Source organism: Callorhinus ursinus, unplaced genomic scaffold (assembly GCF_003265705.2).
Source record: "Callorhinus ursinus isolate GAN/ISIS: 27379988/994484 unplaced genomic scaffold, GSC_fseal_2.0 scaffold5, whole genome shotgun sequence".
NCBI classification, from domain to species: Eukaryota; Metazoa; Chordata; class Mammalia; order Carnivora; family Otariidae; genus Callorhinus; species Callorhinus ursinus.
Window position 1 is genome coordinate 3,949,451 of NW_027397067.1, and position 23,602 is coordinate 3,973,052.

The 23,602-nt window shown below is 32.6% G+C and overlaps 1 protein-coding gene across 2 annotated transcripts in view; it reads left to right on the forward strand.

The window, feature by feature from the left end:
• Positions 1-23,602, forward strand: part of SNTG1 (syntrophin gamma 1) — a 957,083-nt gene that overhangs the window by 921,598 nt on the left and 11,883 nt on the right. For both annotated transcript variants that reach the window (XM_025871422.2, XM_073892760.1), the window contains one exon: positions 411-521. In XM_025871422.2, coding sequence (XP_025727207.1) covers positions 411-521 — 111 coding nt within the window. The remainder of the gene's footprint in view (positions 1-410; positions 522-23,602) is intronic.

The window sequence follows — 23,602 nt, forward strand, 5'->3', positions numbered from 1 at the left end:
CTTTAAGAGAAAGTACTACAGAATATCTATAGAATTATCAATTCAAAATCACCTTACCACTTCTATTAATAGAAAAAAGAAACAAGTGTTTTTGCTTATTCAGTAACATAGACATATGCTTTAAGTGAGCTTATTTTTATTTCATAGTAATATAAAGCAAGATACTCAAATTGATTTCTTTGCATATATTTTTTGAAATAATTATTTCATGGATACTAAAGTTATTTCTGGAAACTAAAAGATATATTGAATATTAAGTTATAGCCTTTGATAAATATATTTTAATTTACTTTTTAATTCTGGGATATAGTACTAATTTAATATGATTAGATTTTACCACTTAAAAGAGGACTATTTCTTGGTTTGAATGTAGATATTAATTGAATATGTTTCCTTTTTTCCCCCTTTAGGCTATACTTTGGAGGTATAAGTTTTCTCAGCTTAAGGGTTCTTCAGATGATGGCAAGAGCAAAATCAAATTTTTGTTTCAGAATCCAGATACTAAGCAGATTGAAGCTAAGGTAAATCCAAATTCATCACATAAACCATCGTCATATAAACCAACTACATTAATGTCATTAAGATGCAAAGGGGAGAATATTTTGGAGAACGAAAAGAGCAAAAACACACATTATCTGTTTACTTTGGTATAGCCCTCATGGCCAAAAGAACAAAATCATTTTGAGATTTTAGTGGCAAAATTTCTGAAAGGCATAACTCAAAATAAGTTAGACAGAGCTAATCGCATTTCTTAGTTTTGATTTCTTATGAACTTCATTTGTGTCACACTAAAGTAATATTCTGGGAACCAAAACAGTCGTGGCTTCACATTTTAAATAATAATTTAAAATAAAGTAAAAATTCTGACTGTATTTTACCATTATGTATTCCCTCTTTGAATAGGAATACAAATTCCTGAAGAAAAATATTCTTTAAATCAATTCATGTTTTCCTCATGTTATTATGTATTAATAAAATGAATAAATGAATGATTTTTTTCTTTGCTTATGCAAATTTTCAGTATTCTGAAATATATTAACTGTGTTGTTTTAAACTCATCAGAAAGATTCACTACCTTTATTTTTATTAATACATATATTTTACATATTCAAAATTTAAATTATTTTAATTACTCTACAATGAAATTCACAATAATAATGTTTGGGGAAGAAATTATAAATATATTATTCCAGTGTGGATGAAAGGATAAATAACAAACACCAAAGTGAAAAATTAATCATATGGAAATGCAAACCCATATACAATTTTTCAACTATGGATTAAAATTAGCATAATTTTCTTACATTCCTGTACCTATGAAATCAGGTGGGGAGGTCAGTCTGAGAGTCAAAACATTCCAAGGAGTGACCCTCTCTGACATGCTAGTACACATCTCCTGCTTTATATCCACATCAGATCCTCTCATTCTTTAACAAGATGACTTCTTTCTTACTTTATATATCTGCTCATGCTTGTCCCTTAACTTTTCTCCATGGCTTTTTGTTTGAATTTCTCTGTGGATATCCCATTTCTGTCTTATGTTTATCTTTGGAGTTGCCTAATTACTCTGCCTAGTCTGTAGGTTGTTTAAAGAGAGAACTGTGGATATAGTCTTTTTCTGCTGGCTCTTTTCCTGCTGCATTTCTCTAAAGCATTGGTGTTACACATGTCCTTACCTTATGTTTGTCTCTTGTCAGTTTAGACAAGCACCATCATAACTTCATCCACTCCCTTTATTTAACTTGCTTCATAATTTTCATTCTACATTTCCATCATTGCCTCTTCCCTAAATATAGATGTATCAATGGAGCTGCCTTTTTTCTATCTCTTGCTACAGCTCCTCTTTTCCCATCTGGCTGTGATTAGTCTATCGTTTCCCTTGTGCCAGCCACTCACACTGCTCTTTAAATCAATTCTTAGTATCACCATCAAAAAGCGCATCACCATATTCTAATAATGGTGAATGATGTTAATATTTTCAGTTCCATATTTTGGCTAATGTGGAAACTCAACCACTAATTGTTGATGGCAGTATAGCGTTTGATACAACACTTCTTTTCTAATTCTTTTTAATGTACTAAAAAATCCTTAGTTGACAACATAAAGCAAAAAGAGAAACGCAATGCAATGACTAACTATAATATTTAGACTTTAATTCTATGTAGCATATGCTGTATATACAGCTAATTATACTTACTTAGCTATGCTGGTTATTAGTTACCCCTCAGCTTCTAAATATTACTCATTCTTGTATAGTGTTTTAATCAATATTTCATAAATTCATTCATTAAGAACTAGTTTCAGAAAATTCATTTAATGTCTTTCTTAAACTTATAGACTGTAATTTTTGGATAGGAGAAATAGCAGATAAAAATAACAGAATACGGCCATTGGTGAGTTACAGAACTTCTTTAAAGTCAACATCTCCTTCTATAGGATGAAGGATAATGATACCTCTAAGGGTAACATTGAAAATACCAAATTAAAAATGGAGACTATTTTTTAAAAAGATTTTATTTATTTATTTGACAAAAAGAGACACAGCAAGGGAGGGAACACAAGCAGGGGGAGTGGGAGAGGGAGAAGCAGGCTTCCCGCAGAGCAGGGAGCCCGATGTGGGACTCGATCCCAGGACACTGGGATCATGACCTGAGCCGAAGGCAGACGTTTAACAACTGAGCCACCCGGGCACCCCAGAAATGGAGACTTTTCAACACAGATGAAACTAGTCAGCTCTATAGGATTGTTTGACCATACTGGGGTGTATCACCTCTGCTGACATAAAAATTGTGTAAAAATTAAAACTAGCACAATTGGTATTTATAATTGCAACTTGTGAGCAGTAATAAAAAGTACCATCACGGGAGAACATCAAGGAGAATGCCAGCATGTATCACATTATTGGACGTATTGGACTTAGGTATCATAAGGATGGCTTATGACTGAAATTGATGTCATTTGAGGATTCAAGATTTCCTCTGTTAGAATACTTTTTTAAAATAAGGGAATAGGCAACCTGATACAGTAAAAGGAAAATTAAAATCACATAGCCTTGAGTTAAAAATCTCTTCTTTACCATTTTCTATCTATACTACCTTGAGCAATCTATCACCAAATTACAATTGCTACTCTTCAAGGAGAGTATAGAAATAAATATCCCCAGTGCCTGGAACATAGAAGACACTACAAAAACCACTGATGAATGATTTTATTATTCAGGAATCTAGCATAATGACTAAGAATGATTTTATTATTCAGGAATCTAGCATAATGACTAAGAATGACTAAGAATACTAACTGTTAGTAAAGATGATTAACATATATAAGCTTGGTGTCTTTCCCACATTTAAAAAATTCAAGTTTATAACCATAACCCGTTTGTGTCACTTATTAAATGCTTGGGATATTTTCTGTGTCTTATTAATTTTATTAATTTTTAAAATTTCAGTGAGGAAAGTTTGCCCTGAGTCTCTGTCTCCAAAACAGGGACAGATACATATCTGTATATTGTAGAACTCTTCTAAATTTATGTATACCATAATATTGGTAACCATCCTGCATGGAAATTGTTCACTAGCATGTTTCCTCCACTGGATCAAGAACTTTTAAACACAAAAAATATGTCTTACAATATCATATTCCTAAGGCCTAGCCTGATGTTGCCTGGGAGCAAGAAATGATAATTTTTTAAATTACACTACATCATTACTTTACAGTTAAGGATGGTAAGCACTTTTGTCAACATTTTATTATGAAAAATTTCAAGTATACAGCATACTTTAAATAATTTACAGTAAAGGCCCTCTACACACTACCTAAATTCTATGATTCACATTTCACTATATTTCTTTATCACATATCTATGTACCCATCCCATTTATCTGTCCATCAATCCAGCCTATCTTGACACATTTTGAAATAAATCACAGACATCAGCATTATATTAAGAAATTTTCAAAATGTATTTGTGGAATGTTGTCTTTGTCCCTCTAATTTCAAATTCCTCACCCATTGTTTTATTGAACAGTTCCTCAATTTATAGTTGTTTTTGATAGTTGACAATTGTACACTTTTAATTGCATAATCTAAATAACAAAAATAAATAAATAAATAAATAAATAAAACTCTACTGAAAAATAATCTTAGTATAATAATGAAAATACCCAGCAAGTTAAAGCATTATATTTTAGTCCATAGATTTTAAAAAACATTTCATTTTACAAAAGTAACTTGTATATATACAATTTTTGACATAATTATCAGGGATCTAAAGCATGAAACAATTTGATATGACTGATAATTTATAAGTAAATATTTAGCAAAAATAGTATTTTTATCATCATTTTCCTAATATCATTTGCTTAAATGTTCTTATAAAAGAGAAGAAATGACAAACGTAGTTTCAAAAATAATCAATGACATAAAATTCCATGTTACTTGCAAAAAATTTTACCTAGAAAGATCAGCTTTCTTATGGATTAGATTAACATAAAAGAGATCAAAGTAACAATTTCTACTCACAGTATTTTGAGAAATGTTTTGAAAACTATGTGTCAAGAGGTCTCCATGTACTTTCATAAGTACATTGTAAAACTTTTGTGATTTTGGAGGACAATTTGTGAATATTTTCTTATAATCATTAATGTTGTATAAAAAATTTATTTTTAGGTTAAACAAAGGACACATTGGTAAATAAAGATATGAAGAAAATAAGTTATTTTTTTAAAGATTTTTTATTTATTTTTTAACAGAGAGAGAGACAGTGAGAGAGGGAACACAAGCAGGGAGCGTGGGAGAGGGAGAAGCAGGCTTCCTGCCGAGCAGGGAGCCCAATGTGGGACTGGAGCCCAATGTGGGACTTGATCCCAGGACCCTGGGATCATGACCTGAGCCAAAGGCAGACGCTTAACGACTGAGACACCCAGGCGCCCAGAAAATAAGTTATTACTTCACTTGTCCTAGCCTTAAGTAAATAAAGCAAAACTAAACAAATATCAGTTATTGAAATTATTTAGATCTTATAATGCAATTTATCTTTATGTGCCTTTTATTGTTTATCTCATTTTTATACAAGTCATTGCCCTATAATAGTAAGAATATGAGCTTAATAGTTAAAGAGCTCTGGGGGCGCCTGTGTGGCTCAGTCAGTTAAGTGTCTGCCTTTGGCTTAGGTCATGATCCCAGGTCCCTGGGATCAGCCCTGCACTGCAGAGCCCTTTTCTCCCTCTCTCTCTTCCTCTGTCTTCTCTTTCTTTCTCAAATAAATAAATAAAATATAAAAAAAATGTTAAAGAGCTTTAGCTTCCATATATAAATATGATGCCCATTTTGTAGGATGAGTTATTTATTCTCAGGCTAAGCATCCTCCAGTATAAGATGGAGAGTATTATAATCCATGGTTTTTGTGAGGATAAGAGCACATGTTCTCTTCTCAGAAAACTTGAGAATACCAACATACTTCTGTTACATGTTCAAAAATATCCTAAAATTGGCAGAAAATTATAGGTAAAGAAAAAGTAGAAAGGGAATTTTTGCCATCAGTGTAAAAGTAAAAAGATGCGGTCAATACACAGAAGAACCCATAACCCAAAAAAGATAGAAGACCATTAAAAAGATTCAATTGAATGATTCTCACTCAGGAAGTTCTCCCTGTATTCAATGTGAATGAGTGAGGAGTGGGAATGAACACTGGTTCAATTGTCAGGATAATTATTTGGAAACTCTCTTTGAGTTTATGGGCTAGTCTATCCCTCTTTTCTCATGAGTTTTTGTTGAGGTAGAGATAATAAGGGGTTTATCTCATGCTGAAGCTGTGAGTATGGATCAAACTCTTAAGTGTCCCAAGGATCTCTAGAAATGATGGAAGCCCCTACTCTATAAGACAGACTTCCAGCTTATCCACAGCCAGGAGGTCTCATCCTCAACAATTATCCAAGACAAGCTCCCTAAAGAATATATAGTAACCTCCTCAGTAACCTTCTAAGCACTCCTTAGAGTGCTTAGAAAGACTCACAGCTAATTTTTAAAAACTGATCTTATGAAATAGAATAATTAGTGATTTTAGGAAATATGAAGATCGCATTTGAAATAAAAACTCTATAGCAGAATAGAAACAGCTGAAGCTGGAAACTTTAACTGAGGGATTCTCTCAAAATGCAGTAGCATAAAATATGGAAAATATAAGTTAAAAAACAGTTTTGTGAATCCACTGGTGGAACAACTAGCATTCAAGATGAATAGAAAAGGGTAAATGAAGGAGAGAAACATAGAAAATTTACCAAAACAAAGCAAAACAAAACAAAAAACAAAACCCAAATTGAATGTGTACTTCCACTTTCAGAGGGAAAGGGAAAACTGAGTTCTGTTTAGAAAAAAAAAAAATCACTCAGTCAGTAAATCACACCCAAAAACTTTCAAAATCCAATGATAAACAAAAATTTAAATCATCTGGATGGGGAGTGGTGTGACTTATGGAATAGTGGCTAGAGGGCCTCAGTGAACTTGCCCTCCCTCAAAAACTGGAAATGCCCACAAAGCAACTGAAATCAAGCATCTGTTTTCAAATATTCAAGAAACTAGCCAAATTGACAAAAATGGGAAATAACCAAAATCACAGAATGAACAGAAATTGTCTCTGCAAGAGAAATTGCTGGACCTTACTCAGTAACATAATGGGGTTCATCTTAAAGTTTTAATTCAAAGATATTTAAACACCCTTCCCTTCCCAGACAGTGGCTTTATAGCCAAAAGCCAGTAGCATTGCAGAAAATTGAGAGGTCTGACCTCATTCAGAGTAGAGTCAGGAATTTGGCTTAATTTGCAGTTTCCTGAGAAGTTTCTATTCTTAGTGTGGTGGCTATGTGACTCAGAGCTTAGCTCAGCAAGGGGAGGGGAGAAAAGAAAAGAAGGGATCTAGCCTAGGACAGAACTAGAGCAATAGCAAACTGCTGGCAACATCCTGACTATCTAAACCTGAGATTTCAACTGGAACAAACAAAATCCTGGCCTGGAATTTAAAAGAAAGTCATAGAAAACTAGGCAACGATTTTGAGTTTGGGAAAAGCTCTGCTGTATTCTTGGAGATTTATGATGATATGTGTATGCCCAGGAAAAGGCACCAGTCACTTTGAACTAGAGACCACACATAGACAGGAGATTAGAGTTAACTTTGTCTTGTAAGTGTCCCAAAATTGGAAGATGTGCCTTCATATGCAGATTTCCTTGGTAAAAAGTAACAGACTTATAGGCAACACATATAATGAAATTGTCTGACCAATAGTCAGCTGACCCAGATGTGACCAATGGGCAGCTAGACTTAAAAATGTAAAACAAAAACAAAACAAACAAAAAACCCTACAACAAACTAACAGAGAACTTACTATCAACACTCTACAGGGAATACAAATTCTATAGAATTAATGCAAGAAAGTGCCAAACAAAGAAACACCAATACGAAAATAGAAATAAGAAATAAGAAAGCACCAATAAGAAAACACCAACAATAAACCTTGGGAAAGTGGAAGAATCTAACACCAAAGCTGTTACAAGATATCTAAAATATATAGTTTTCATCAAAAAACTATCACATGTGTAAAAAGCAGAAAAGTATGTACATAAACAGGATAAATACCAACCAACAGATTATGCCTTGAATGGGGTTCAGATTTTGGATTCAGTAGACAAAGTATTTAAATCAGCTATAATGAATATGTTTAAATTACTAAAGAAAACAATGTCTAAAGAACCAAGGAAAAATATGACAATGGTGTCTTACCAAATAGAAAGTAACAATAGAGAGGTTATATAAAAAAATAGAGTATCTATAGTTGAAATACTCATTAACTGAAATGAAACATTTACTAATGGTACCCAAAAAGAGCTGAGTTGGCAGAAGAAAGAATCAATAATCTTGAATATAGGCCAATAGAGATTATCCAATAGAGCAACAGAAAAATAACAAAGAATAATGAAAAATGACCAGCATCTCAGAAACCTGTGGCAGGGTAGAAAACAAACATATATATGTATGATGAGAGTCCAAGAAAAAAAATAGAAAGGGACAGAAAATGTATTAGAAGAAATAATAGTTGAAAATTCAAAATGGATAAAATGTAATCTACATATTCAATAATTCAATGGGCAAAATATGTAAAGGGGAGTAAGAGATACAAGCTTCCAGTTATGGAAAGAATAAGTCAAGGGAATAAAAGATTTGACTTAGGGAATATAATCAATAATATTGTAATAACACTGTATGGTGACAGATGGTACCTAAACTTGTGGTGAGCTTAGCATAATGTACAGACTTGTTGAATCACTATGTTGTACACCTGAAACTAATGTCACATTGTGGGTCAACCATCAACTATACTCAAAAAAAATCACACTCCAAGTAGAATAAAATCAAAGAGAGCTCTATCTAGACTTATCAAGAATTTCTATTTAGCACAAAAGAAAGCAGGAATCAAAGAATAGAACAAAAAACCTAATAAACATAGGAAAAAAATAAGTAAAATGACAGATGAAAATCCTCCATTTACAGTGATTGCATTAGATGTAAAAAGCTAAAATGCCTCAGTCTAAGGTAGAGATTGAAAAAAATGAATAAAAACATTGTTCAATTAAATGCTATTTATAAGAAACACGATTTAGATTCAGAAACAGATTGAAGGTAAAAAAATGGACATATATATATATATATATATACCACATATATATATATATATATATATATACCACATATATATATACATATACCATAGAAACAATAATAAAACAGAACTAAAGTGGCTACACGAATATCAGACAAAACAGACTTCAAACAATAATTGTTAATTGAGAAAAAAAGGACACTTTATAGTGATGAAAAAGTGAATTTTTCAGAAAAAGATAGGAATTAGAGATATCCATGCACCTAATAATATTAGTTCAAATGCATGAAGCAAAAGCACACAGAATTGAAGGAAGATGCAGACAACTCAACAATAATAGTTGGAAACTTCAATATCTCATTTATAATTATGGATGGAACAACTGGGAAGAATATAAATGAGTAAAGAGAAGACTTGAAAAACAGAAGAAAACAGCTAGTTTGAGCAGACATCTATAGGACATTCCACCCCAAAACAGCAGAATACATGTTTTCACAAGTAATCATAGAATCTTTTTCAGGATAGACCCAATGTTATGACATATAAAAGCCTCAATACATCAAAAGGATCAAAATCATATAAAATATATTTTCCATTAAGTATGAGATTAAATTAGAATAAACAACAAAAGAGAATTGGGGAACTTCATAAATGCAGTTGATTCCTGTTATTCGTGATATCTATGTTTTATAAAGTCATCATGAACAGTAATTTAGCAAATACTGAGACATTGCTTCTAGGGGAAATACAGGGTTGAGTTCCTGCACGGCTCTGGTCACAGCATTTTCATCAACTAATTAATGTATAACTTTGTTTTATGTGTGTTTTTGTTTAAAGACAACTTATTTAATATTATTGTTGTGTCTTTAACATTGAACTCACAGTCACTAGCACTATAACTCATGCCCAGACAAAGTTTATCCAACAGGTGTATTTTCTCTGTACGCATATTATAATGTTTTTTTTAAAGATTTTTAAAATCTATTTATTTGAGAGAGAGAGCAGAGTGAGCAAGAGAGAATACGAGTGGGGGGTGAGGGGCAGAGGGAGAAGGAGAAGCAGGCTCCTTGCTGACCAGGGAGCCCAATGCAGGGCTGGATTCCAAGACCCTGGTATCATGACCTGAGCCAAAGGCGGTTGCTTAACCAACTGAGCCACACAGGCACGCCTAATGATCTTGCACTTGAACACTAAACAGGATTTCAGCACTATGCTTTGGGGTCATTTTAAAGAGCAATGTCATGGATACAAAAATGTGAAAATCTTGACACCAAATAGACTGCAGAAAAAGACAGTTTTTTGTATACATTTCACAGTATGAGAGCTGAAACAAGGAGTCCAAGTGTTACCTTGTTTGACCTCTGCTGGGGCAGTGCATGGTGTGTTACTAAAATTTTTCACTGCTTTGCATATATCCACAAATGACCATGAAAACAGCATGAATAGTGATTTTGGAAATAAAAATAAGTATTAGCGAGTAAGTAAATTTGCAAATACAGAATCCACAAGTAATGAGAATTGACTGTATGTGCTGGGGAAAAGGAAAACTCTTAAACTGTCAGTGAGTCTAAGGTTAAATCATAAGAGGTATTAGTAAATATTTTGAGATAAATGAAAACAGAAACAATTTATTAAAATTTATGAAATGCAGATAGATCAGTGATTGAAGAAAATTCATATCTATAAATGTTTATATGAAGAAAGACTCAAATCAGCATCCTAGATTTTCATGCAAAGAAACTAGATAAAGAATACTAAATTAAAATCAAAGCAAGCAGAACAAAGGGGTAGAGCAGAAATATATAAAATAGATAATATGAACAAAATCAAAAGTAGATTCTTTGAAAGATCAGCTAATTTGAAAATCCTTTGGGAAGTCTCATCGAGCAAAGAGAAGACTCAGATTGCTGAAATCATGAACAAAAGAGAAGACATCATTCCTGATGAAATAGATAAAAAAAAGATAAAAAGGAAGTAAAGGAACAACTTTATGCCAACCCCAACTAGGTAACTTAGATGAAAGGTTAAAATTTATAGAAAAACACAGACTACCAATTGTGACTCTAGGAGAAATAGTAAATTGATTAGACCTAGTGAAAGTAGAGATTGAATTAATAGTTTGAGGACTTCCCATAAAGAAAATGAGTTCACTAATGAAAAAAATACTATCATTATTATACAAAATATTGTATTATATAATAGTATTAATATGATTGATACTAATACAAATGAAATCCAGCAATGTTTTAAAAGAATTATAAACCATGACCAAGTGGGAATTTTTACAAGAATGCATGATTGGTTTACCAACCCCAAATCAATCAATGTGATATACCATATTAATAGAATTAATGTATTATCTCAGTAAATACAGAAATACAGAAATTTCATAAGCCCAGCACCCCTTCATAATAAAAACACTCAGTGTAAGAAGAGAAGGGAAATTCTTCAATCTAATAAAGAGCATCTCTGTGCAACCCACAGTGAGCATCATACTTAATGGTAAGAATAAATCTTTTTCCGGTAAGATCAGAACAAGAAAAGGAAGTCTGCTTTTACCACTCCTACTCAACATTGTACCAGATGGTCTAGCCAGGAAAATCAGGCAATAAAAAGAAACAAAACTATCTAGTTCACACATGCTGATCTTGTATATTGAGAATAATAAGGAACCCTCTGAGTACTATTTTCACTAATAAATGATTTCAGCAATGTTGTAGTATACAAAATCAACATACAAAAATCAATTATATTTATATATATAAACTATGAACAATTCCCAAATGAAATTAAAAAAACAATTCTATTTACAATAACACCTAAATGAATGAAATAGGAAAATACCATCAAAAGAAGTATAAACCTGTATACTGGAAATAATGTAACATTGTTATAAGAAATTTAAAATATTTGCACAAAGGGGAAGATGTCCTATATTCATTAATTGGAAGGAAATATTGTGAAAAAAGCAATTTCTTCCTAAACTTAATAACAGATTCAATAAAAACTCTTTCAAAAAAGCCAGCTGCTTTTATCATGGAAAGTGACAAGCTAAACTTAAAATTTTATGAAAATGCATAGGTATCCAGAATAGCCAAAACAGTTGAGAAAGAATGAAATTGAACAACACACACTTCTTAATTTCAAAACTTACTACAAAGCTATGATAATCAAGACAGTATATTGACATTTCTGGCATAAGGATAGACATAGTGCAATAAGATGGAATCAGCAGTCCCAAAACAACCCTCTCTCATAGTCAATTGAGGAAAGGCTGCCAAGACAACTCAATGAAGAAAAAATAATCTTTGCAATAAATGGAGCTACAACAATGATATCCTCATGCAAAAGAATAATTTTGAAACTTTACATGAAACCATACAAAAAATTAACACAAAATAGATTGTAGACCTAAATGCAAGAGCTGAGACTAAAAACACTTATAAGAAAACATGGGGTTTGGGTGCCTGGGTGGCTCAGTTGGTTAAGCAACTGCCTTCGGCTCAGGTCATGATCCTGGAGTCCCGGGATCAAGTCCCACATCGGGCTCCCTGCTCAGCAGGGAGTCTGCTTCTCCCTCTGACCCTCTTCCCTCTCATGCTCTCTATCTCTCATTCTCTCTCTCTCAAATAAATAAATAAAATCCTTAAAAAAAAAAGAAAACATGGGGTTATAGCTTTGTTATTTTGGATTAGGCAATTGTTTCACAGATGGGATTCCAAAACACCTGTGTGTGTTTGTGTGTGTGTGTGTGTGTGTGTATCCATAATGTGTGTGTGCATATGTATATTTTATTAAAACTAAAAATTTTGTGTATCAAGATACCTTCAAAAGCTATAGACATAATTTACAAAATGGGAAAAATACTGTTTCTTGATTCTTTGACTATTACTCAAACTTAGGTTCTGTGTCTTCTAAGGTAATAACAACACAAACTGGAAAAAATATTGACATTTTTCTTTAAAAGCAACATGCTTATGGAAAATTGCATTTGAAATGCTAATTAATATAGTGATTTGTCAAAATTCAAACTCTATTTATTTTCACAAGACCACAGCCATAGATATTGCATAATCAACATCTCTGTTTATCTGAATGTTTCTGATTTTACTCAGTGATGAGTGATGGAGTGTGTAAGCAGAGACTGCTACACAGTTTAGACAGGAAAGATCTTTATTCTTAGACTGAAGGTAATAAAGCACTGGATTTTTCAGTCAGATTTATCACTTATTATTATAAAACTGTAACTACACATTTAAATAGTACTATAGCCATTACCAAAACCCTTTTATTGTGGAATATAAATTCATAAGAAGTTATAAAGATAGTACAGAGATATTTATTCTATATACTCTTCATCTTGTTTCACCCAATGGTTATACCTTATGTAGCTGTAGTATAATAGGAATTTGACATTGGTGCAATATGTGTATAGTCTTATGTCAATGGTAACATGTGTTCATTTGTGGAACCATTTCCATTATCAAGATACAGCACTTCCTTCATCATGTTGACCCATGTCTCACTTCTACCATTTCTAAATCCTAGCAACAAATAATCTGATTTTTCATTTCTACAATTTTGTCATTTTGAGACTATTATATAAATTAAGTTATGCAGTATGTGACATTTTGAGCTTGATTTTTTTCACTCAGCATAATGCCCTTGAGATTTGTCCAAATTGCTGTGTATATCAATAGTTTGTTCTTTTTTGTTGCAGAGTAGTATTCCATGATATGGATATATCACATTTTGTTTAATCACTTACCTGTTGAGGGACATTTCCTTGTTTCCAGTGTTTAGTTATTGCAAATAAAGCTGTTATGAACAACAGTGTGTATGGACTTATTTCATTTCCCTGGGATAAATGCCCAGGAGCACAGTTGTTCAGTGGTATGGAAAATGTTTGTTCAGTTTTAAAGAAAATGCCAAATTATTTTTCAGAGTAGCTGTTAATGTTTTACATTTCTGATAGCAATGTACAAGGAAACCAGTTTCTCTCCATCCTCACCAGCATTTGGAATTGTTACTACTTTTTATTTTAGTGGTTCTTGTCATAGTCTTAATTTTCATTTCCCTAATGGCAAGCAATGGTGAACAACTTTTCATGTGCCCGTTTTCTATCTATATGTTCCCTTTAGTGAAATGTCTATTTTTGACCACTTTTTAATTGTATTTTTTATTTGTTTTACTATTGAGTTTTATGAGTTTTTTAAAGATTTTATTTATTTATTTGACAGAGAGAGAGAGAGCATGTGTAAGAATGGGGAGGGGCAGAGGGAGAAGAAGCCCACTCCCCACTCAGCAAGGATCCAAAGTGGGGCTCAATCCCAGGACCCTAAGATCATCACCTGAGCTGAAGGCAGATGCTTAAACCACTGAGCCACCCAGGCACCCCTTATGAGTTCTTTATATATTCTGTATATGAGGCTTTGTTAAATATGTTGTTTACAAATATTTTCTTCTAATTCTTCCAAAGCCTATCTTTCATCCTCTGAACAGGTATCTTGCAGAGAAAGTTTTAAAATTTTCATAAACCCCATTTATCTTTTCTTTTATAGATTATGCTTTTGGTGTCATGTCAGGAATTCTTTAACAAGCCCCAAGTGTCAAAGATCTTTCTCCTAGGCTATCTTCAAAAAGGTCTATAGGCTAGGGTCACCTGGGTGGCAGTCAGTTAACTGTCTGACTCTTGGTTTTGGCTCAGGTGATGATCTCGGGGTCGTGAGATTGAGTCCCACATGAGGCTCCATGCTGAGCAGGGAATCTGCTAATGTTTCTCTCTCCCTCTCCATCTGCCCCTCCTCCATGCTCATGCACTCTCTTTCCCCCTCTCTCTCTAAAAGTAAATAAATAAATCTTTTTTATAAAGTTCTATAGGTTTGCCTTTAAATATATAACACATCTGAGTTCATTTTTTTTCCCTGTAAGCTGTGGAGTTTAACTGACCTTCACTGTTTTGTCTATAGATGTCCAATTATTTCAGCAACATTTGTTGTAAGGACTATTTTTCCTCTATTGGATTGCTTTTACAGCTTTGTCAAAAATCAGTTGGTTATATTTGTGTGGTGTTATTTCTTGTTTTATCTACCTCTTTGTCAATATCATATAATTCTGAATACATTAGCTATATAATAATACTTGAAAGGAAGAAAAATGATTCCTTTTATTTTATTCTTATTTTTCAGAATTGCTTTAGCTATTCTTGTCCCTTTGTCTTTCCATAGACATTTAAAATCATTTTTGAAGAGAATGTAATTGGTATTGTTTTTTAAAATTTTGTTTTTCAAATGTTACAAATGGAAATATAATTAATGTTTTTATATTTACATTGTATCTTGAAACCAGTATAAATACACCTATTAGTTCTACGTGTTTTTTGTTTTGTTTTTAAGATTCCTTGGATTTATCTATATAGCTCATCAAGACATGCAAATTAAGGGAAGATACATTTCTTTTTTCTGATCTGTACCACATCATTTTCATTCTCTTGCCTATTGTGTTGGCTACAAATTTAAATACTATATTACAGTCAGTGGTGACTGTGGACATTCTCCGCTTTCCTTATTTTAGGGGATGGCATTTAGTCTTTCACCATTAAGTATGATGCGAACTTAGGGCTTTATAGAAGTTTTTTCTCAGGTTGAGTTCTCCTCTATTTCTGTTTTTCTGAAAGTTTTTATTGTGAATGGGTATCAATTACTATGACCATGTAAACTTTTTAGCTTATTAATATGGTGGGATGTAGTAATTGATTTTGAAATGTTGAACCAGTCTTACATTCCTAGAATAATGATGTGTAATTCTTTACATATATTGATGAACTACATTTATAAAATTTTAATTATTTTTGCTTTCATTTTCATGAGAGATACTGCTTTATAAGGGTTTTTGGTGTTTTTGTCTGTTTTTGAAACTACCTTTGCCTGGTTTTTCTATCAGGATAAAACTGTCTTATAAAATGAGTTTGGAATGTTTCCTTCTCTTCTATTTTCTGGAAGATACCATGTAGAATTGTTGATTCTTCTTTAAAGATTTGGTAGAGTTCTCTAGTGGAAATATCTGGGCCGGGAGATTTCCTTTTTGGGAATTTTTTAAATTATTATTTCAATTTACTTAGTAGGTAGCTCTTCAAATGGTCTATTACTCTCAAATGAGTTGTGACAATTTTTATTTTTCAAGGACTTGGTCAATTCTATCTAAATTGTCAAATTTATATGTGTAGATTTTCATATAGTATTTCCATATTCCTTATTTCATTATTTCACTTTGAATTTCATTTCTTTATTTCACCTTATTTCAGTATTTCACTAGGAAGTCTGCAGTTTTTATAATGATATCCCTGCTTCATTCCTGTAATTCATGCCTCTTCTCTATTTTTCTGTTAATCTTGCTAGAAGCATTTCAAAGAACCAAAATTATTTTCTCATTGATTTTCTCTTAGAGTTCTATAATCAATTACATGAACTCTGCTCTTAACTTTATTAATTTGCTTATTTTTGGTTGCTTTGGTTTTATGTTGCTCTTCTTTTTCTAATTTCACAAGGTGGTATTTTAAGATCATTGATTTGACACTTCTTATTTCTAATACAAACATTTAATTCTAAAATTTCCTTCTTATCACAGCATTTACTACATTCCACCAATTTTGAAAAATCACATTTCTATTTTAATGCAAATCAATGTGTTTTTAATTTCCTTGAAGTTTTCTTCTTTGATCAATGGAATTTTTTAGAAGTGTAATGTTTAGTTTCTAAGTATTTTAGGATTTTCTTGTTATCGTTCTAGAATTGATTTCTAGTCTGATCTACTTGCTCAAAGAACATACTGTGTGATTTCACTTTATTTTTATTAGTTGACATTTTCTTTATGGCCCAGAATATAACCTTATTACAGCTTGGCATGAGTAGGAGTCTTGATCTTTGCTCGTGGGAGTGGGAGTAAGGCCAGTTTTTCTGTAGCATTTGTCCAAAGTAGAGTAATTAATGGACCACATTTTCTGCCTGACTAGACTGCCCTTTTCAGATCATATGGCTAGAGAGAGTTGATGTCTATTGTTTTTTTGTTTTGTGTTGTTTTGTGTTTTTGTTTTTTCCATTTGTTTGTTTTGTCTATAATCACTGGTGTTTCTGGGCCCAGGCTCTCTATCCTCTTGTTTGGAATATATGATACAAAAAAGAAAAACTGAGTTCTCACCAAGATATTATTCCTCAGGTCCTGAGGTCTCTGGATCCCTAACTTATCTGCCTTCTCCTTTCCTTTCAGAATGTCCTTTTGTTTGTTTTACATGTCATTTCCAGAGTTTTTATTACACTTAGGAGAAATAGGGAAATCATCCTAAAAGTAGAACTATATTTTTAAAGTACTATTAGTGCCACATCTAAAGAAATATAATTGTCATACTGTGTCAGATTCTGTTTATCACCTTTTAAAACTCCAATGAAATAATGACAGACATATAACAAAATTTTGACAGTGAAAATTTAATCCGGATATGGCTCTTACTATGGCAATAACAAACAAGGAGATTGAATTAGTGATCAAAAACCTTCCAACAAAGAAAAACTCAGGATCAAAAGGATACATAGGTAAATACTAATAAACATTCAAAGAAGAATACTGACTCTTTTTATTATTTATTTATTTTTAAAGACTTATTTATTTATTTGACAGAGAGATACACAGTGAGAGAGGGAACACAAGCAGAGGGTGCAGGAGAGGGAGAAAGAGGCTTCCTGCTGGGCAGTGAGCCCGATGCGGGGCTCGATCCCAGGACTCCAGGATCATGACCTGAGCCGAAGGCAGACACTTAACGCCTGAGCCACCCAGGCACCTCAGTATACTGACCCTTTTTAAACTCTTAAAAAACAGAAGAAGAAACACTCTCAAAATGATTGTATGAAGGTAGAATTACCCTGATTCCAATGCCAAACACAGACAAGATTAAAAAAAATAAATAAACTACAGGGCAATATCCCTAATGAACATTGATGTAAAAATCCTCACTTAAATCCTAGGAAATGAAAATCAACAGCACATTAAAAAGATCGTTAAGTGGGATTTATTACTGTGATGCAAGGATGATTCAACTTACAAAAAAATCAATGTGATATATCACATTAGCAGAATAAAAGATAAAAATCACATGATCATTTCAGTAGATGCAGAAAAGCATTTGACAAACTTCAGCATCTTTTTATTATAAAAACTTGCAAAAATTGGTACAAAAGGAACAAATATCAACATAATAAAGCTATATTTGAAAAACACATAGCCAGCATCATAATGAATAGGGAAAAACTGAAAAGTCCACAAAAAGATCATTAAAATTAATAAACAAATTCAGTGAATTTGCTGAGTACAAAATAGACATAAAAATCAGTGGCATAAATATATACTAACAATTAGTTATCTGAAAGAGGAATCTGGAAAACAATCCCATTCACAATAGCATCAAACAGAATACATTACTTAGGAATTAACTTAAAGAGATGAAAGACTTAAACACTAAAGTGTCTAAAACACTGATGAAGGAAATTCTAAAGGATACAGATAAATGGAAAAACATCCCATATTTCCATGTTTATGAAATGGAATAAGTAATATTGTTAAAATATTCATATTACCCAAAGTGATCTGTAGATTCAATGCAATACCTATCTAAATCACAATGATGTTTTTTACAGAAATATAAAAAATTTTAAATTCATATGGAATCATAAGACCCCAAGCAGCCAAAGCAATCTTAAATAAAAAGAAAGCTGTAGGATCACATTTCCTAACTTCAAATTATATTACAAAGCTGTAGGAACCAAAACAGTATGGTGCTGGCATAAATATAAACATATAGACCAATGAATAGAATACAGATTCCAGAAATAAACCCACACGTTTATAGTCAACTGCTCATTGATAAGGGCTCCAAGAACACACAATGAAATCACTTGTTCTTCAACAAGTGATGCTGGGAAAACTATGCATCTACATGCAAAAGAATAAAGTTGGATCACTAACTCACAGCATACATAAAAATCAAAACAAAGTGGATTAAAGACTTAAATGTAAGACCTGAACCCATAAAACTCCTAAAAGAAAACATAAGCAAAGACCTTCTTGACATCAATCTTGGCAAAAGATTTTTGGATAGGACACGCAAAACATAGTCAACAAAAGCCAAAATAGACAAGGGGGAACACATCAAATTGGAAGGCTTCCATAGAGCAAAGAAAATAATCAAGAAAATGAAAGGAAATCTACAGAAAGGAAAAATTATTTGCAAATGATATATTTAATAGTAGATTAATATCCAAAATATAGGAGGAACTCATACAACTCAATACCAAAAATACAAATAACTCTATTTAAAAATGGGCAAAGTTCCTAAAAAACACAAAAGAAATCTAAATGACTAACAATTGTATGAAAAAGTGCTCAACATCACTAATCATTAGGGAAATATAAATCAAAATCATAATGAGATATCACCTCACACCTATTAGAATGGCTATTATTAAGAAGACAAAAGATAACAGTGTTGGCAAGAATGTGGAGAAAAATGAACCCTTGTGTGCTGGTAGGGGCAATGTAATTTGGGACAGTCAATATGGAAAACAATATGGACATTTCTCAAAAAATTAAATAGAATTATCATATTATCCAGCAATCCTTATCCTGAGTATATTTCCAAATAAAATGAAATCATTACCTTGAAAATATATCTGCACTCTCATGTTCATTGCAGCATTATTCACAATAGCCAAGACATAGAACAAACTTTACCATCCTTTAACAGATGAATAGGTAAAGAAAATGTTATGCACATACACATAATGAAATATTATTCACCCTAATAAAAGAGGACATCCTGCCATTTGTGATATGGCTGGAACTAGAGGACATTATGCTAAGTAAAATATGCAAGACACGGAAAAAAATTACTGCATGATCTAACTCACACATGGCATCTACAATAGTCAAACCCTGAAGCAGAAAGTAGAATCGTGATTGCCAGAGGCTTGGGGGAGGGGGAAATGAGATGATATTGCTCAAAGGGTATAAAATTTCAGTCATATAATATGAATAGAAATTTATTATATAAAGTGACTGATGATAGTTGACAACACTGTTTTGTATAATTAAAATAAAATTTCTCCCCACCCCAAACACCGTGGTAGCTATGTAGAAGTGATGATATGCTAATTAGCTTGATTTTGGCACTATTTTCACAATGTATACATGTATCAAAACATCAAGTCATACCTTAAATACATACAATTTTAAATGCCAAAGATATCATGATAAAACTACAAAGAAATAAAAAAGAAGGTGACCCAGCATTTAAAGTATGGGTCAGGAAAAAAAAAAGAGTAAATATGGAAGCTATTACATGTTTCTTTTCTTTTGAAAATGGTTTAAAAAGTGATAAAATGGTTTAGACAGTAGATTCATATCTTGCCATATATAATAATAAATAGATAATTGTTAATAAAACATGCTTTAATTTAATAATACATATGTACATTCACAGTTACAAGGCAAATGCATTATAACCAGAGCTTATTTAACAAGTAATATGGTTTGTTTGGGGAACAATGATGGTTTGAGTTGCCACATGTATTATAGAATTAAAAGTTCTACATAGTATTTAACTTTTTGGTTGTGAAAAGTTCTCAGAAATACTAAAAAAAAATCATGTGGATTTACCTGGGAGTTGGGGAATTTACTTTGTTTTTTTGTTTTGTTTTGTTTTGTTTTTGTTATTGTTTTGCTTGTGGTTATATGAGAACAATGTCATAATACAAAAGCCCATTATACTTTTTTCTCTGAAAACAGAAACTCATAAATTCTCACTTCATTACTCAAAAAGCTTAATAAGTTTACCATCTGTTTTCCAAAGCCTCATTAAACTTCTCAGAACTTTCCTAGTAGAACAGGGGAATGGTTCCCAGTTGAAGTCATGAGCAATATTGTAGCTATTTGACAGTTTACCAAAAATCTCATTGCTATTGGGAACTTTAAAATGTGGCTTATATCTGTTGTAAATATGACACTAGTATATCAAGGATTACTAACATATTCTTATAGTTGTTCCTACTAGATTTTCTAGCCATAAATATTTTTCTTTACTACTTCTAATATCTTGTTTTTATATTTATGTATATGTATTTTTTAAATTATAATTTGATATAATATGGCCACACAGTCCTCTGACTTCAAAACAGGTTTTCTTTGAAAAACATCAATGAAGCTTTACTCATTGAAATTCATAACAATTTCCCCCAAAATAAACAGTTAAAATATTCCCTAAACTAGTGTGTACAGTATATTAATCCTAAATTACTAAATTTGAGATCTGGAAGCCAAGGTAGTGCTTTTTTGCACAGTACAAAAAAAGAAAGAAAAAAAACGATTGCTTTTCTATTTAGTGGAACAGTGCAGAGTATAGAAACGTATTTACATTGATTTGGTCTTTGGAGTCTTTTTCCCTAAAACCATTTCCTGACCCCAATCTCCACAGTCTCAGGGACTTTATGCTGCCATAAGATACCTTTTCACAAATTTTAGGTTCGGTAAGACTTAAATCAGAAATCAAGAAGAGACTTCCAGTAATACCACTTTTAGCTAATCTCTATATATCTTCATTTTCTCATTATAAATTTTGGATAAAATTCCTGTTGAGGGTCCATTTCTGGGCTCTCTATTCTGTTCCATTGATCTATGTGTCTGATTTTGCGCCAGTAGCATACTGTCTTCATGATGACAGCCTCGTAATAGAGCTTGAAGTCTGGAAGTCTGATGCCACCAGCTTTGCTTTTGTTTTTCAACATTCCTCTGGCTATCCGGGGTCTTTTCTGGTTCCATACATATTTTAGGATTATTTGTTCCATTTCTTTGAAAAAAATTGATGGTATTTTGATAAGGATTCCCTTAAATGTGTAGATTGCTCTAGGTAGCATGGACATATTACCAATATTTTTCTTCCAATCCATGAGCATGGAACATTTTTCCATTTCTTTGTGTCTTCCTCAATTTCTTTCATGAGTATTCTATAGTTTTTGACTACAGTTTCTTTGCTTCTTTGGTTAGATTTATTCCTAGGTATCTTATGGTTTTGGGTGCAGTTGTAAATGGGATTGACTCCTTAATTTCTCTTTCTTCTGTCTTGTTGGTGTATAGAAATGCAACTAATTTCTGTGCATGGATTTTATATCCAGCCAATTTACCGACTTCCTGTATGAGTTCTAGCAGTTTTGGGTTAGAATCTTATGGGTTTTCCACATAAAGTATCATATCATCTGCAAACAGTGAGAGTTTGACTTCTTTGCTGATTTGGATGCCTTTTACTTCTTTTTATTGTCTGATTTCTGTGGCTAGGACTTCTAGTACTATGTTGAATAACAGTGGTGATAGTGGACATCCCTGCTGTGTTCCTAACCTTAGGGGGAAAGCTCTCAGTTTTTCCCCATTGAGAATGATATTTGCTGTGGATTTTTCATCAATGGCTTTTATGATATTGAGTTACGTACCATCTATCATTACACTCTGAAGAGTTTTCATCGAGAAAGGATTCTGTACTTTGTAAAATGCTTTTTCAGGATCTATTGGGAGGATTATATGGGTCTTGTTCTTTCTTTTATTAATGTATTGTATCACATTGATTGATTTGCGGATGTTGAACCAACCTTGCAGCCCAGGGATAAATCTCAATTTGTCGTGGTGAATAATCCTTTTAATGTACTGTTAGATCCTATTGGCTAGTATTTTGGTGAGAACTTTTGCATCCATGTTCTTCAGGGATATTGGTCTGTAATTCTCCTTTTTCATGGGGTCTTTTCTGGTTTTGGGATCAAGGTAATGGTGGCCTCATAAAACGAGTTTGGAAGTTTTCCTTCCATTTCTATTTTTTGGAACAGCTTCAGAAGAATAGGTATTAATTCTTCTTTAAATGTTTGGTAGAATTCCCCTGGGAAGCCATCTGGCCCTGGGCTTCTATTTTTTGGGAGATTTTTGATGACTGCTTCAATTTCCTTAGTGGTTATACGTCTGTTCAGGTTTTCTATTTCTTCCTGGTTCAATTTTGGTAGTTGATACACATCTAGGAATGCATCCATTTCTTCCAGATTATCTAATTTGCTGGGATATAGTTGCTCATAATATGTTCTTATAATTGTTTGCATTTCTTTGGTGTTGGTTGTGCTCTATCCTCTTTCATTCATGATTTTATTGATTTGGGTCATTTCTCTTTTCTTTTTGATAAGTCTGGCCAGGGATTTATCAATCTTAATTCTTTCAAAGAACCAGCTCCTAGTTTTGTTGATCTGTTCTACTGTTCTTTTGGTTTCTATTTCATTGATTTCTGCTCTGATCTTTATTATTTCTCTTCTCCTGCTGGGTTTAGGCTTTACTTGCTGTTCTTTCTTCAGCTCCTTTAGGTGTAGGGTTAGGCTGTGTTTTTGAGACCTTTCTTGTTTCTTGAGAAAGGCTTGTATTGCTATTTACTTTCCTCTTAGGACCGTCTTTGCTGCATCCCAAAGATTTGAACAGTTGTGTTTTCATTTTCAATTGTTTCTATGAATTTTTTTAATTCTTCTTTAATTTCCTGGTTGACCCATTCATTCTTTAGTAGGATGCTCTTTAGCCTCCATGTATTTGAGATCTTTCAGACTTTCCTGTTGTGATTGAGTTCTAGTTTCAAAGCATTGTGGTCTGAAAATACACAGGGAATGATCCCAATCTTTTGGTACTGTTTGAGACCTGATTTGTGACCTAGGATGTGATCTATTCTGGAGAATGTTCCATGGGCACTCATGATCTAGTAGTTTTGATCTTGCTTTGGGATGAAATGTTCTGAATATATCTGTGAAGTTCATTATTCCAGTGTGTCCTTTAAAGCCTTTATTTCCTTGTTACCTTTTGCTTAGATGATCTGTCCATTTCAGTGAGGAGGGTGT